The 17,131-nt window shown below is 53.6% G+C and overlaps 1 protein-coding gene across 2 annotated transcripts; it reads right to left on the reverse strand.

Annotated features, from left to right (window-relative positions):
• Nucleotides 1–12,420: 12,420 nt before the first annotated feature.
• On the reverse strand, nucleotides 12,421–16,635 carry OST4 (oligosaccharyltransferase complex subunit 4, non-catalytic). Of its 2 annotated transcripts, none has more exons than XM_032979802.2 (3): nucleotides 16,494–16,635; nucleotides 13,341–13,508; nucleotides 12,421–12,565 (listed from the first exon to the last, which is right to left on the reverse strand). In XM_032979802.2, exon 2 carries the CDS (start codon nucleotides 13,456–13,458, stop codon nucleotides 13,345–13,347), a length of 114 nt encoding a protein of 37 aa, XP_032835693.1. In that variant the 5' UTR covers nucleotides 13,459–13,508; nucleotides 16,494–16,635; the 3' UTR covers nucleotides 12,421–12,565; nucleotides 13,341–13,344. The 2 variants fall into 2 exon arrangements, with proteins under 2 accessions (XP_032835693.1, XP_032835694.1); XM_032979803.2 differs by having other exon boundaries at nucleotides 13,341–13,505; nucleotides 16,494–16,617.
• Between the last annotated feature and the right edge of the window lie 496 nt (nucleotides 16,636–17,131).

The raw sequence follows: 17,131 nt of genomic DNA on the forward strand, positions 1-17,131 counted from the left end.
ACAGATTCAACAACAACCGCCATTTGCCACTAAGTGGCGGTGACGTCATCACGACGCTTGTGCCAGGCCATGTGCACCTTGAGGCCACGTGAAGTGTCGAACGCCCGCTGGCAGGAAGTCACGGGGCAGACACCCACACACAGACACCTACACATACAAAAGACAAAGATCCATCCCCCATATTGCCTTCACATACTGTTGGGGCAAGTGCTGTTAGCAAGTGGCGCTTAGGAAGGCCAGAACGGGACACGAGGGGGTAGGTGGCCAGCACCACGCAAGGCCGCCTTTGTCTCCCTTAGCAATGTCTACACACCACACCAAGTACTCATTTGACGCTGAGTCGACCTAGGGGAGGCCCAGGACCAGTTCAAATAATCGTCACTGGTGTTGACCATGAGCGGGAAGCGACCTCGGGATGCCGGGTTCGTAGCGCTAACCGCTACACTACCGCTCACCACACAGCCAAAGACCCACACAGAGAGACTCACACACACAGAGACCCACACACAGAGGCTCACACACAGAGATCCCCCCCGTACACACACAGACTTCTATCTACGCCCTCGTGGCCATATAGAGGCGTCTAAACGGGCGCTACATGAGCTAGAGAATAGATGGACTGATGGTTGAGTTGGTGAGTGAGTGAGTAGCACGGGCTGAAGAAGAGATGGACCAATGCGGTATGGAAGGATGTGGAGATGAGTGGATTTGCCGAAGACTGGTACCAGCAGTGTCAAAATCGGCTTCTATGGAGGAAGGAGGCTCGTGAAGGACGCTATTGGGCAGTTGGAGGCAGTCGCCCTCCAACAACAATGGAGCGCAGAGGAGCGACGCTCACAACAACGAACGGCTAAAACGCAGTGAGTTGGCAAAGTAAGGGGCACAGTTGCTGCATTTGCCAGGCAACTAAGTCAGCCAATCCATGGCAACCTAGGTCTGTCCCGTGACCTCCTCCTGCACCTAGCCTGGCACAGTGGGGAGCACAGCTGGTACGTCTGCAGAGATGTAGTGAGTCCAACTGAGTCGCAGACGTTGTTCCTTTTAGAGGCAACACATTTATTGCAACACCGTAACACTAATGGGTAACTGCCACCTTTACCAGATACAACCTAGGGTGGTGACCACCCAGCTAACTACTCTATACAGGGGAGTTACTGCTACGAAGGGTCGGACCCTCGCTCGGGTCTCCGACCACGTGGTCCCTCGCAGGACGAAGAGCTTCCAGCTTGAGATGCAGAGCTTCCAACCACCTTTACCAGATACAACCTAGGGTGGTGACCACCCAGCTAACTACTCTATACAGGGGAGTTACTGCTACGAAGGGTCGGACCATCGCTCGGGTCTTCGACCACGTGGTCCCTCGCAGGACGAAGAGCTTCCAGCTTGAGATGCAGAGCTTCCAACTTGTAGCACGAAGAGAGACCCCCGGTCCCTCTCAGGGACCCGCCTTATACCCCTCCAGGGGCGGGGCCTTCCCGAGCATTCTCGTTCCCTCTCGAACCTTCTCAAGAGCTCTCCCCGGACACGTGATCACCCACTAGTCCCCCCCCCCCCCCCCCCACCTGGGGCCCCCTGTGTGGACATTCCGGATCACGTGTCTACGGGGTCAACCAGAGTGCCACGGCAACGGGGCAACCCCGCCCCCGGGCTGACGCTCACCCCCTCCCCCGCGGGGCAGCCCTCACCACACGCCGTGCGCGGTGCCCGCACTATCCCAGCGCTCGCCAAGCCCCGCTGGGGTTGGTATTCCACACAGCCACCCACACGGTGCTGTCCATGATGTAGGAACATCAAACGGCACGACCCTTCCGGGCCGGCCCCATACAGTGACATCCCCGATGTCACTACAGAGACGTGAATAGCGTCTCTACGGCGTATAAGCCGACTACAACCACAACTGCTAAATAAGTGTGCACGTACCTGTCGATGGGGCCGACGGAGACGTGGCGGGGAAGCAGGCCCTGCAGAGCAGGGTCCCATCCCAGAGAGAGAGAGAGAGGGGACGTGCTGACACGTAGTAGCGAAGGGGGCCCGGAAACGGGGCCCTGGAGGACATGTGACGCTGGCTCCGGTTCCGTCGCGAGAGACCGAGGAAGGGGGCATGGCCGGACGCAGAGCGAGGCCACGCTCTAGAGAATAAGAGGGACGGAGGCAGAGCGAGGCCACGCTCAAGAGAATAAGAGGGACGGAGGCAGAGCGAGGCCACGCTCTAGAGAATAGGAGGGACGGAGGCAGAGCGAGGCCACGCTCGAGAGAATAAGAGGGACGGAGGCAGAGCGAGGCCACGCTCGAGAGAATAAGAGGGACGGAGGCAGAGCGAGGCCACGCTCTAGAGAATAAGAGGGACGGAGGCAGAGCGAGGCCACGCTCGAGAGAATAAGAGGGACGGAGGCAAAGCGATCGTGGTTGTCTTGCGGGAAGAGCTGACCGAGCGGCGTTGCTTCGGGGGTCTTGGAGCGTCGGTCGCCGGGGACTCAGTTTATGTAGAGACCCCTTTGGGGGTCTAGAATAACACCGAGTATTGTTAACCCGTAGCCCTGTTAAGTTGTGAATAAATCGTGGTGCCTCCAGACTTCAGTGTGTATCTCGTGAGACACACACTGCACATCTGCCAGTCATCTCAGTCAGTCAAGCCACGGCACCTGCTTGGTCTGTCCCGTGACCTCTTGCACCTAGCCTGGCACAGTAGGGGGTACAGCCAGTCATCTCAGTCAGCCAACCCATGGCAACTGGGTCAGTCCCGTGACCTCCTCCTGCACCTAGTCTGGCACAGCAATCAACTCATGACACCTGCTGGATCTCCGGTTGCCTCCTGACAGCAGCGAGCCTTCGACGCTTTACGCGGCGTCAAGGTGCACCTAGCCTGGCACAGGTGAAGCTCACGGTGCACCCTAATCCGCATCCACTTCACAAGCCATTGCAGCAGCAGATTCTGATGATACCCTGATGCACAAGTAGAAAATGACAAACTCTCCAGGAGTATCCATAATAGAGTTGTTTGCATTACATCGCGTAGATGTCAATGTTGTGTCATTACCACCATCCGACACAGCCAATTAGTAAGGTTTGTCATGTAAACAAAGAGTAACCAATTTGTCACTAGTTCAGTAGACCGGTGTGTGTGTGTTGGAGAGTAAACCCACTACAACATTTACAATTATAGAGTAGTGTATAGTGTAGTATACTAGTTCAGCACTAATCGGTGTGTGTGTTAGAGAGTAAACCCACGACAACTTTTACAATTATAGTGCAGTGTATAGTGTAGTGTATGGTGTAGTGTATAGTGTAGTATACTAGTTCAGCACTAATCGGTGTGTGTGTTAGAGAGTAAACCCACGACACCTTTTACAATTGGAGTACCGTGATGTTTCGCGAGTGATTACAACAACAACAACAACCAGCAGCAGCATCATCAGGCGACAGCCACAGAGTTGTGGAGAAACCCTCCTCCTGTTTCGGTCTTCAATAGCAGTAGCCGTGCCACTGTGGGTCATCCAGAACAGAGACCGTACGACGTGTAACGTACGTGATGTAACGCACGTTAAACTTATTTCGCACCATATGTAGCCAACCGTGCAAGTCGGAGGTGCTGTGCATGTATCAATAATGTATGGAAAACGACGCATTGCTCGATGCTATTAACCTACAGGGAATGCTCTAGTGTTGAACGAGTTAGGTTTCAGAGGTCTGTTCGTAAGTCGAATTGTTCGTAAGTTCCAACTTCACTGCTGTCGATTCCAAACATGTAGTAGGGCATGTACACTAAACACGGGGAATGGCTTTGAAAGTTGTATTATCTCCTGTAGATGTACAGATGCCACTGGTTCTTCACGTTCTGTAGATGTAGATGCCACTGGTTCTTCACGTTCTGTAGATGTAGATGCCACTGCTTCTTCACGTTCTGTATATGTAGATGCCACTGGTTCTTCATGTTTGCAGATGTAGATGCCACTGGTTCTTCACGTTCTGTAGATGTAGATGCCACTGGTTCTTCACGTTCTGTAGATGTAGATGCCACTGCTTCTTCACGTTCTGTATATGTAGATGCCACTGGTTCTTCATGTTTGCAGATGTAGATGCCACTGGTTCTTCACGTTCTGTAGATGTAGATGCCACTGGTTCTTCACGTTCTGTAGATGTACAGTGAGGGAAAAAAGTATTTGATCCCCTGCTGATTTTGTACGTTTGCCCACTGACAAAGAAATGATCAGTCTATAATTTTAATGGTAGGTTTATTTGAACAGTGAGAGACAGAATAACACCAACAAAAACCATAAAAACGCATGTCAAAAATGTTATAAATTGATTTGCATTTTAATGAGGGAAATAAGTATTTGACCCCTCTGCAAAACATGACTTAGTACTTGGTGGCAAAACCCTTGTTGGCAATCATAGAGGTCAGACGTTTCTTGGAGTTGGCCACCAGGTTTGCACACATCTCAGGAGGGATTTTGTCCCACTCCTCTTTGCAGATCTTCTCCAAGTCATCAAGGTTTCTAGGCTGACGTTTGGCAACTCGAACCTTCATTTTCCTCCACAGGTTTTCTATGGGATTAAGGTCTGTAGACTGGCTAGGCCACTCCAGGACCTTGATGTGCTTCTTCTTGAGCCACTCCTTTGTTGCCTTGGCCGTGTGTTTTGGGTCATTGTCATGCTGGAATACCCATCCATGACCCATTTTCAATGCCCTGGCTGAGGGAAGGAGGTTCTCACCAAAGATTTGATGGTACATGGTCCCGTCCATCGTCCCTTTGATGCGGTGAAGTTGTCCTGTCCCCTTAGCAGAAAAACACCCCCAAAGCATAATGTTTCCACCTCCATGTTTGACGGTGGGGATGGTGTTCTTGGGGTCATAGGCAGCATTCCTCCTCCTCCAAACACGGCGAGTTGAATTTCGATTTAAAGCTTTCGTGACTGCAATGATTAATCTTCTTTGGTTCTTTCGGTAAAGTCACGTAGAATGAGAATAAAATAATAAATTGATTGTTATTTTATTTTATCAATTTATTATTTTATTCTCATTCTACGTGACTTTACCGAAAGAACCAAAGAAGACGGCGAGTTGAGTTGATGCCAAAGAGCTCCATTTTGGTCTCATCTGACCACAACACTTTCACCCAGTTGTCCTCTGAATCATTCAGATGTTCATTGGCAAACTTCAGACGGGCATGTATATGTGCTTTCTTGAGCAGGGGGACCTTGCGGGCACTGCAGCATTTCAGTCCTTCACGGCGTAGTGTGTTACCAATTGTTTTCTTGGTGACTATGGTCCCAGCTGCCTTGAGATCATTGACAAGATCCTCCCGTGTAGTTCTTGGCTGATTCCTCACCGTTCTCATGATCATTGCAACTCCACGATGTGAGATCTTGCATGGAGCCACAGGCCGAGGGAGATTGACAGTTCTTTTGTGTTTCTTCCATTTGCGAATAATCGCACCAACTGTTGTCACCTTCTCACCAAGCTGCTTGGCAATGGTCTTGTAGCCCATTCCAGCCTTGTGTAGGTCTATAATCTTGTCCCTGACATCCTTGGAGAGCTCTTTGGTCTTGGCCATGGTGGAGAGTTTGAAATCTGATTGATTGCCTCTGTGGACAGGTGTCTTTTATATAGGTAACTAGCTGAGATTATGAGCACAAGAGTGTGCTCCTAATCTCAGCTAGTTAGCTGTATAAAAAACACCTGCGAGCCAGAAATCTTTCTGATTGAGAGGGGGTCAAATACTTATTTCCCTACATTGTTGTTATTCTGTCTCCAACTGGCCAAGTAAACCTACCATTAAAATTATAGACTGATCATTTATTTGTCAGTGGGCAAACGTACAAAATCAGCAGGGGATCAAATACTTTTTTGGCACAGTAGGGGGCACAGGTGGTGCATCAGCCAGGCATCTGTCATCTCAGTCGACCCGTGGCACCTGGGTCTGCCCCGTGACCTCCTGCCAGTGGGCGTTCGACACTTCACGTGGCCTCAAGGTGCACATGGCCTGGCACAAGCGTCGTGGTGGCATCACCGCCACTTAGTGGCGAATAACGGTTGTTGTTGTTGTGACAGAGTCTGTTTCTCTCTGTGTGACTTTCTGTATGAGAGACTGTGTTTATGTCTGTGAGTCTGTTTATCTCTGTGTGTGTGAGAGTCTGTCTCTCCATTGTGAGTCTGTGTGTGAGTCTGTGTGTGTGTGGGGAGCGGTAGTGTAGCGGTTAGCACACTGCGCTATGAACCTGGCGACACAGGTTCGATTCCCACTCGCGGTCAACAGCAATGACGATTATCTGAACCGGTCCTGGGCCTCCCAGGACCACCCACCCCCTCGTGTGCCGAGCCAGCCTTTATAGGTGCTCGCTAACAGCACTTGCCACTACAGTCTGTTAAGGCTATACGGGGGATCTTTGTCTTTTGTGTGTGTGTCTCTCTGTATGAGAGACTGCTTCTGTCTGTTTATCTGTGTGTTTCTGTATGTGTGTCTGTCTCTCCGTTGTGAGTCTGTGTTTCTGTGTCTCTCTGCATGAGAGACTGTGTTTGTGTTTGTGTCTGTGTCTCTCTGTATGAGAGACTGTGTTTCTGTGTGTGAGTCTGTTTATATGTGTGAGTTTGTGTGAGTCTGTGTCTCTGTGTTTGTGTGAGTCAGCAACTCTCTGTTGTGTCTCTCTGTATGAGAGACTGTGTGTCTGTCTGTGTATGTGAGAGTCTGTCTCTCCGTTGTGAGTCTGTGTCTCTCTGTGTGAGTCAGTAACTCTCCGTTTTGAGTCTGTGTGTGTCTCTGTGTGTGAGTCAGTAACTCTGTTGTGAGTCTTTGTGTGTCTGTATATATGAGTGTGTGGAGAGCGGTGGTGCAGTGGTTAGCGCTACGCTACGCTATGAATCCGGCGACCGGAGTTCGATTCCCGCTCATGGCTAACACCAGTGACGATTATCTGAACCGGTCCTGGGCCTCCCCTAGGTCGACTCAGCCTCAAATGAGTACTCAGTGCAGTGTGTAAACATTGCCACTAGGGAGGTCAAGGCGGTGGGGAGTGGTGCTGGCCACCCACCCCCTCGGATATTTGTCTCTGTGAGTCTGTCTATGTCTGTCTGAGTCTGTCTGTGTGTCTCTGTAAGTGCGCGTCTATGTGTGTGTCTCTGTGTGTCTCTGGCTATGTGTGCGAGTCTGTGGGTCTTTGTGTGGGTGGGTCTCTCTTTGCGAGTCTGTCTCTCTGTTGTGTCTCTCTGTTGTGAGTCTGTGTGAGTGTGTGTGTCTCTGTTGTCTGAGTCTGTCTGTGTCTCTCTGTTGTGTCTGTCTGAGTCTGTCTGTGTGTCTCTCTGTTGTGAGTCTATGTGTGTGTCTCGGTGCGTCTCTCTGTTGTGAGTCTCTGTATGGGTATCTGTGTATGTCTCTATGGCTGTCTGCGAGTCTGTGGCTCTGTGTGTGGGTGGGTCTTCCTTTGTGAGTCTGGCTCTCTGTGTTGTCTCTCTGTGTGAGTCTGTGGTCTGTGAGTCTGTCTCTCTGTGAGTCTGTGCGTGTGTCTGTGTGTGGGTCTGTCTCTCTGTGAGTCTGTCTTGTGTGGGTCTGATTCTGCTTGGGGATGATGTGGCTGGGTTTGCGGGCTGCGACGTGACCCAGCCAACGCAGCCTCACCTGCCGGAGGAGCTGATGATGGGGACTGTGTCCAGATCTACGAAACATCTGTGGGCGACTCGCACACTCCAGTGATTGGTTGGATAGCAAGGGCAGTCCATCTCTTCTCCATTCCCCCCCCCAACACTCCATCCACCACCCCAATCACAATGACTCATCTGAGACCCCCGAGGGCTATGGGCTATTGCAGCTCTCCACTTTGCGAGTCTCCTTGTGTGTCTCTGTGCGAGTCTGTCTGTGTGCGAATCTCTGCGCGAGTCTGCGTTTTCGTGCGAGTCTGTGGCTCTCTGTGCGAGTCTGTGGGTCTCCGTGCGAGTGTGATTCTCTGTGTGTTTATGTGCGAGTCTGTCTCTCTGTGTGCATATCTATGTGTCTCTGTCTGTGCGAGTCTGTGGCTCTCTGTGTGAATCTCTGTGTGAGTCTGTGTCTCTGTGCGAGTCTGTGGCTCTCTGTGTGAATCTCTGTGTGAGTCTCTCTGTGTGAGTCTGTGTCTCTATGTGAATCTCTCTGTGTGAGTCTGTCTCTGTGCGGATCTCTCTGTGTGAGTCTGTCTCTGAGAATCTCTCTGTGTAAGTCTGTGGCTCTGTGCGAATCTCTCTGTGTGAGTGTCTCTCTGTGTGAGAATCTCTGTGTGAGTCTGTGGCTCTGTGTGTGAATCTCTCTGTGCGAGTCTGTGGCTCTCTGTGTGTGTGTGAATCTCTCTATGTGAGCCTGTCTCCGTGCGAGTCTGTCTTTCTGTGTGAATCTATCTGTGCGAGTCTGTGGGTCTCCGTGCGAGTGTGTGGCTGTGTGTGAATCTCTCTGTATGAGTCTGTGTCTCTGTGCGAGTCTGTGACTCTCTTTGCGAGTATGTGACTCTCTGTCTCTGTGTGAGTCTGACTCTGTGCTTGTCTGTGACTCTTGTGTCGCTGTGCGAGTCTGTCTGTGAATCTGTGGGGCTCCGTGCGAGTCTGACTCTGTGTGCTTCTGTGCGAGTCTGTCTGTGTGTGAAACTCTCTGTGCGAGTCTGTGGGTCTCTGTGCAAGTCTGTGACTCTCGGTGTGTCTCTGTGCGAGTCTGTGGCTCTGTGTGTGAATCTATGTGCGAGTTTGTGGGACTCTCTGCGAGTCTGTGGCTCTCTTTGCGAGTCTGTGATTCTCTGTGCGAGTCTGTGCGAGTCTGTGAGTCCGTGCCTCTCTGTGTGTGCGTGAAACGGCAAAAATGCACTGCAAGTGGCCACGTGGAATGCTCCAACGCTCACTCCGTGGTATTCAGGCGGTCCGCTGGATTGGTTCTGGCTCCTGTCACCATAAGGTGGACAGTCCTCTACTCGGAGCAGGAGACTGCCAAACAAGGAGTCGCTCTTCTTCTGAACAAAAAAATGAAGGGAATGTGGTGAGGCGTGGGAAGCTGTCAGCCCCCAGGTTACTGTGGGCTCACCTCCCCATCAACTAGAGGCGATGAATGGTAGTGGCTTACACCCCTCCATCGAAGCTGAACATCAGTGGAGGGATACAAGCCAAGACCGATGGATCAGGTGCCTTCTATAACCTCCTGTCAGAGGTGCTGGCTAAAGTGGCCCCTCGGGAGAGTCATCCTTTTGAGTGACGTTAATGTCCGAGTGGGTCATGATGCTGGCACCTGGGCTGGAGTGATTGGAAAGCATGGGCAAAAATCAGCTCAATAACGATCGGAGGCTGCTCGACTTCTATGCAGCCCGTTGTGACGTCATCATGGCGCCTGTGCCAGGCTAAGTGCACTTTGAGGCCACGTGAAGTGTTGATGGCTCACAGACGGGTCTCCGGCTCAAGCCAAGGTGGTGCCATTGGTTGACTGAGACGACTGGCTGATTCACCACCTGTGCTCCCCATTGTGCCAACTTGCTGTGTTTTAGCCGCCCGGCGCTCCGCTCGTTGTTGTGAGCGTTGCTCCTCGGCCCTCCGTTATTGTTGGAGGGCGACTGCCTCCAACCGCCCAGCAGCGTCCTTCACAAGCCTCCTCCACAGAGGCCGATCTTGACACCGCTGGTACTGGTCTTTGGCAAATCCACTCAGCTCCACATCCTCCCATACTGCATCAACTCCATCTCTTCTCCAGCCCATGTCATGCCTGTTTAGCCCCCTCTATGGAGCCAATCAGAAGCTGCTTGGGGCATGCGGTGGCTGGGCATGCGGGCTACACGACTCAGCCAACGCAGCCTTGCCTGCCGGGGAGCTCATCGATGGAGATGTATCCAGATCTTTCAAGGATTTGTGAGCTCCTCGCACAACCCAGCCTGCAGATTTACACCCAGGATGCACACCCTGAACGCTTCGAACCGGCGCAGATGTTCCAGCCTGGCCACCTTTGTCTCCCCAGTGGCGATGTTTACTGCCACACCAATGCACCAGGCTACTCATTTGAGGCCGAGCCGACGTAGGGGAGGCCCAGGACCAGTTCAGATAATCGCTGTCACTGGTGTTGGTGGCCGTGACAAATACAAAGATCTTCCGTGTAGCCTTAGCAGACTGCGGGAGGCAAGTGCTGTTAGCGAGCAACTATGAAGGCCGGCACTGTGGCACACACAGAGGGGTTGGGTGGCCAGCACCACGCCCGGCCGCCTTTGTCTCTCCAGTGGCGATGTTTACTGCACACCGCTACACCAGGTTACTCATTTGAAGCTGAATCGACCTAAGGTAGGCTCAGATAATCGCTGTCACTGGTGACTCTCTTTGCGAGTATGTGACTCTGTCTCTGTGTGAGTCTGACTCTGTGCTTGTCTGTGACTCTTGTGTCGCTGTGCGAGTCTGTCTGTGAATCTGTGGGGCTCCGTGCGAGTCTGACTCTGTGTGCTTCTGTGCGAGTCTGTCTGTGTGTGAATCTCTCTGTGCGAGTCTGTGGGTCTCTGTGCAAGTCTGTGACTCTCGGTGTGTCTCTGTGCGAGTCTGTGGCTCTGTGTGTGAATCTATGTGCGAGTTTGTGGGACTCTCTGCGAGTCTGTGGCTCTCTTTGCGAGTCTGTGATTCTCTGTGCGAGTCTGTGCGAGTCTGTGAGTCCGTGCCTCTCTGTGTGTGCGTGAAACGGCAAAAATGCACTGCAAGTGGCCACGTGGAATGCTCCAACGCTCACTCCGTGGTATTCAGGCGGTCCGCTGGATTGGTTCTGGCTCCTGTCACCATAAGGTGGACAGTCCTCTACTCGGAGCAGGAGACTGCCAAACAAGGAGTCGCTCTTCTTCTGAACAAAAAAATGAAGGGAATGTGGTGAGGCGTGGGAAGCTGTCAGCCCCCAGGTTACTGTGGGCTCACCTCCCCATCAACTAGAGGCGATGAATGGTAGTGGCTTACACCCCTCCATCGAAGCTGAACATCAGTGGAGGGATACAAGCCAAGACCGATGGATCAGGTGCCTTCTATAACCTCCTGTCAGAGGTGCTGGCTAAAGTGGCCCCTCGGGAGAGTCATCCTTTTGAGTGACGTTAATGTCCGAGTGGGTCATGATGCTGGCACCTGGGCTGGAGTGATTGGAAAGCATGGGCAAAAATCAGCTCAATAACGATCGGAGGCTGCTCGACTTCTATGCAGCCCGTTGTGACGTCATCATGGCGCCTGTGCCAGGCTAAGTGCACTTTGAGGCCACGTGAAGTGTTGATGGCTCACAGACGGGTCTCCGGCTCAAACCAAGGTGGTGCCATTGGTTGACTGAGACGACTGGCTGATTCACCACCTGTGCTCCCCATTGTGCCAACTTGCTGTGTTTTAGCTGCCCAGCGCTCCGCTCGTTGTTGTGAGCGTCGCTCCTCGGCCCTCCGTTATTGTTGGAGGGCGACTGCCTCCAACCGCCCAGTAGCGTCCTTCACGAGCCTCCTCCACAGAGGCCGATCTTGACACCGCTGGTACTGGTCTTTGGCAAATCCACTCAGCTCCACATCCTCCCATACTGCATCAACTCCATCTCTTCTCCAGCCCATGTCATGCCTGTTTAGCCCCCTCTATGCAGCCAATCAGAAGCTGCTTGGGGCATGCGGTGGCTGGGCATGCGGGCTACACGACTCAGCCAACGCAGCCTTGCCTGCCGGGGCGCTCATCGATGGAGATGTGTCCAGATCTTTCAAGGATTTGTGAGCTCCTCGCACAACCCAGCCTGCAGGTTTAAACCCAGGATGCACACCCTGAACGCTTTGAACCGGCGCAGATGTTCCAGCCTGGCCACCTTTGTCTCCCCAGTGGCGATGTTTACTGCCACACCAATGCACCAGGCTACTCATTTGAGGCCGAGCCGACGTAGGGGAGGCCCAGGACCAATTCAGATAATCGCTGTCACTGGTGTTGGTGGCCGTGACAAATACCAAGATCTTCCGTGAAGCCTTAGCAGACTGCGGGAGGCAAGTGCTGTTAGCGAGTAACTATGAAGGCCGGCACTGTGGCACACACAGAGGGGTTGGGTGGCCAGCACCACGCCCGGCCGCCTTTGTCTCCCCAGTGGCGATGTTTACTGCACACAGCTACACCAGGTTACTCATTTGAAGCTGAATCGACCTAAGGGAGGCTCAGATAATCGCTGTCACTGGTGTTGGTGGCCGTGAGCACACACACACACGCACACACGCACACACACACACGCGCACACACACACGCACGCACACACACGCACGCACACACACACACGTGCACACACCCGCGCACACACAAACACACACACACGCACACACACGCACACACACCCGCACACACGCGCGCACACACACACACGCGCACACACACACACGCGCACACACACATGCACGCGCACACACCAGCGCACACACAAACACGCACACACGCACACACACTCACACACGCACGCCGTGTCATATCACTCGTGTTTATTGAGGTCGCGGTGAGTTGGCGTCACGAGAAGCGGAGTCCACCACCACCACCTCCTCCTCCTGCTCCACCTGCTCCTCGTCATCCCTCCGAGTGGCTCGCCCTCGCGGCCGCTCACCCACACACGGCCTGCCACACAGGGGAGCAGCAGCAGCAACAACAGCAGCAGCAGGAGCCGCCATTTACCACTTGAGTGGAGGCGACATCAGCACGGCGCCTGTGCACTTTCAAGGCCACGTGAAAAGTCGAACGCCCGGCCGGCAGGAGGTCACTGATACAGACCCAGCAGGTGCCATGGGTTGACTGCTGCTGACCCAGGCTAGGTGCAGGATATCACGGGACAGACCCAGCAGGTGCCATTGGCTGACTGCTGCTGTGCCAGGCTAGGTGCATAAGGAGGAGGTCACGGGACAGACCCAGCAGGTGCCATGGGTTGACTGCTACTGCTGTGCCAGGCTAGGTGCATAAGGAGGAGGTCACGGGACAGACCCAGCAGGTGCCATGGGTTGACTGCTGCTGCTGTGCCAGGCTAGGTGCATGAGGAGGTCACGGGACAGACCCAGCAGGTGCCATGGGTTGACTGCTGCTGCTGTGCCAGGCTAGGTGCAGGAGGAGGTCACAGGACAGACCCAGCAACTGCCATGGGTTGCCTGAGATGACTGGAATTTGCACCACCAGCTGTGCCCCCTACAGTGCCAACATAGGAGAAAGCACCCACCCCACTCGTCCACATGGCATCCTCACCGCCCACGTGCCCCCTCCTCAGCCCCTTACCCACTCCTCATCCCCCACCTCCTCACCCCCCATTATCACCCACCTCCTTACCTCCTCATCCCCCATTCTCGCCCACCTCCTTACCTCCTCAACCACCACCTCCCCCCATCTCCTCACCCCCCCTGCTCACCTCCTCAGGCGCTGCGCTTGGGGTTGTTCACGGCCACGTAGTGGTACAGAACCACGAGGAGGAAGAGCGACACTCCCAGAACGTTCGCAAAGATCGCGAGCTGTACGTCCGTGATCATCGCCGCAACTGCTGCTGCTGAAGCTGTTGCTGAAGCTGTTGCTGCTGCTGCTGAACAGAGGGAACGACGGGGGGAGAGAGGCAGCGGGAGGGAGCGAGACGCACGCACAATTATCTTCACTCTGTGGCGAGTTCTACGGGTCTGTGTGCGATGAGTCTATTGGTGCCCGTGCCATTTCTGGCAATGAAACAGGAGGTGTTAAGATGTCCCAACACGAAATAGAAACCTTTTGGGTAAAGGGATCATGTCACTGCATTTACAACAGACAGTACTTGTGGTGAACATGCAGACAAAACATGGCTCTCATAATATATGATGCATTATCCTTCTCTGGTCTGACACTGGTAGTGAGACTAGGCCCTGTTTCTGGTGTAGACCAATCCGTTTCCAAGACAATGCCATCAAACATTAACACAGAGCATATTTTATTTGCATGTTCCACCGCAAGTACTGCGTGGGGTTAATGCAGCGACTTGAATCCTTGCAAAAGGTTTCAATTTGGTGTTTGAACATTCTTGAAGACACCTCCTGCTTTTTTGCCAGGAAGGGTAAAACCCACTCTTATTTTTCACACTTTCGGACTGCCCAACACATTCTCCTACGGAGGGAGCCGGTAGGAACGTTGGGTTGCTCGGTCAATGGCCAGTGTTAATGGCGGCACCACGTGGTGTATTCCGGAATTATGCCCGACTGTGAGGGCGGGCACAAGCCGGCGTGAGTAGGTTAAACGTTGAGTTTTATAAGGGCACCACGGGGTGACCAGCCCCACCCCACCCAGCGCCACCACCCCCCACCCAGCCTCTCCCCACCCTCCCCACCCAGCCCCTCCCCACCCAGCCCCTCCCCACCCAGCCCCTCCCCACCCTCCCCACCCAGCCCCTCCCCACCTGATGATGATTGCTTGTGTTGCAATCGAAACGTGGTGAGAATTTTATTGTTTCATATTTTTAGTATTTTATTGTTTCCCTTCTATGCGACTTTACCGAAAGAACCAAGAATATAAGTAGAACGTGTTGTCTATTTATTGAGAGTTGCCCATTTTGATGTGACGTCACATTTCTCAACCCCCCCCCCCCCCCCGATCGTCACAAATGTCATTTATGGACGGCCCCTAATGCAGAAACGTGATTCCTTGCTAAAGCTATCATCTGTCGTGGTGTTTGCGCATCTTAACACGACTCCTGCTGTGTTACTTCCAAGAGCTTTATAGCTCACCGGATTTCCCTTCCAGGACGAATGCAGATTATGAGATTGGAGAACCGGGAGTCACTCGTCAAGAACAGCACCGCCCAGTGTACAACACCCACTGTACACTGTACACATCACACTACTTACTGTACACAACACCCACTGCACACTGTACACATCACACTACTTACTGTACACACCCACTGCACACTACACCCACTGTACACTGTACACACCCACTGTACACATCACACCACTTACTGTACACAACACCCACTGCACGCTACACCCACTGTACACTGTACACAACATCCACTGTATACAACACACTACTTACTGTACACAACACCCACTGCACACTACACCCACTATACACTGTACACAACACCCACTGCACACTACACCCACTGTACACTGTACACAACACCCACTGCACATTACACCCACTGCACACAACGCCCACTGTACACAGCACCCACTGTGCACAACACAGCAATCACTGTACGCAATACAGCACGCACAGTGCCAATGGCACACTGTACATACACAGTACGCACCGCGCACTGTATGCAATGCAGCGCTATTGCACTGTATGCAATCAGTACAGCACTGTACACAATAGTGTTGTACAGTAAGTCACGCGGTGTTGGACCGGGAGGTGCTCGCCACGTAGTACAGTATGGTACTGTACAGTAGTGTGTTAAAAGGAGTGATAAAGTGCATTTAGTACAGTACTGTGGTGCTGTACGGCACAGCACCGCAGACTATGACGCTGTGTACAGTGTACAGTGTCACACGTGACACTGTGTGTACACACGTGTGTACACAGTGTCACACGTGTGTACACAGTGTCACACGTGTGTACACAGTGTCACACGTGTGTACACAGTGTCACACGTGTGTACACAGTGTCACACGTGTGTACACAGTGTCACACGTGTGTACACAGTGTCACACGTGTGTACACAGTGTCACACGTGTGTACACAGTGTCACACGTGTGTACACATTGACACACGTGTGTACACAGTGACACACGTGTGTACACAGTGACACACGTGTGTACACAGTGACACACGTGTGTACACAGTGTCACACGTGTGTACACAGTGTCACACGTGTGTACACAGTGTCACACGTGTGACACTGTGTACACACGTGTGTACACAGTGTCACACGTGTGTACACAGTGTCACACGTGTGTACACAGTGTCACACGTGTGTACACAGTGTCACACGTGTACACAGTGTCACACGTGTACACAGTGTCACACGTGTACACAGTGTCACACGTGTACACAGTGTCACACGTGTGTGTGTGTACGTACAGACACACAACAAAGCTCCCCCGCTCAGCACTCCAAATTAGCAGCCTGTGGGGGGCCAAGTGCTGTTAGCGAGCACCTACGAAGGCCTTCACGGCACACAGCGGGGGTGGGGTGACCACCACCACCACCACCGCCGCCACCACGCCCGGCCGCCTTTGTCTCCCCCAGTGGCGATGCTCACTGCTCCCACACATCGCCACTAGGCCGAGTCGGCCTAGGGTAGGAGGAGACGGAGGAGGAGGAGGAGGGGGAGACGACAACCACGACCCAGGAGCTGTTTCAGACAATCGCCACTGCTGGCGGCTTCGTCGGTGGCCGTGAAGCGCAGCGCCGCCGCTCCCCCTCGACGCAAAGCTCCGTCCCGTGTAGCCTCAACAACGAGACTGCGGGGTAGCGGGGCAAGTGCTGTGAGTAGCGAGCAGCAGCAGCAGCAGCAGCCACTCCCCGCACGGCCGCCTTTGTCTCCCCTGCCGCGCCGTGAGGAGGAGGAAGAGGAGGAGGAGGAGGTCGGCTCGCTCACCCGCGGGCCCGGATCGGAGGGGGTCCACGTCGCTCGACCTGGGACGAAGAGGAAGTGAGGTGGCTGCAGGATACGCTCGTGCGTGGTGACGTCACGACGCACGAGCTACCATGCGCCGTGACGTCATCACGCACGAATATCGATGGGGGGTGGGGGGGAGGATGTGACGCAACGACGCAAGGGATTGCGACGTCACGACGCATCGTTACCACGGGGGGGGGATGTGACGTCATGACGCCCAAAGCGTCGATCGTGGTGTAGGAGTGACGTCACTACGCACAAGAGGCGGGGGGAGGGGTAGAATGTTACGACATGACGCACGGACATTGTGGGATGCGGCGTCACGACGGATGGCGAATTGTGACGTCATGACGCCCAAAGTCGAGTGCGAGTTGTGGGGGTGACGTCACTACGCACGGATACCATGGGGGAGAGGATGAATGTGACGCCGTTACGCACGGACACCGAAGGATGTGACGTCACAACGTCACATCGACTCCCCCAGGTAAGATGGCCGCCTCTGGCACGTGACGACCTGCATCACGTGACCCCCCCCCCCGAAACTCCCTCCCCCCACTCCGCACACTGCTGACGTGTCACGTGCCGGCGCGGACCGATCCTCCCGCAAATTAATTTGT

Source organism: Petromyzon marinus, chromosome 77 (genome assembly GCF_048934315.1).
Source record: "Petromyzon marinus isolate PM22_M1 ecotype Great Lakes invasive population chromosome 77, UKy_Petmar_22M1.pri1.0, whole genome shotgun sequence".
Classification (NCBI taxonomy): domain Eukaryota; kingdom Metazoa; phylum Chordata; class Hyperoartia; order Petromyzontiformes; family Petromyzontidae; genus Petromyzon; species Petromyzon marinus.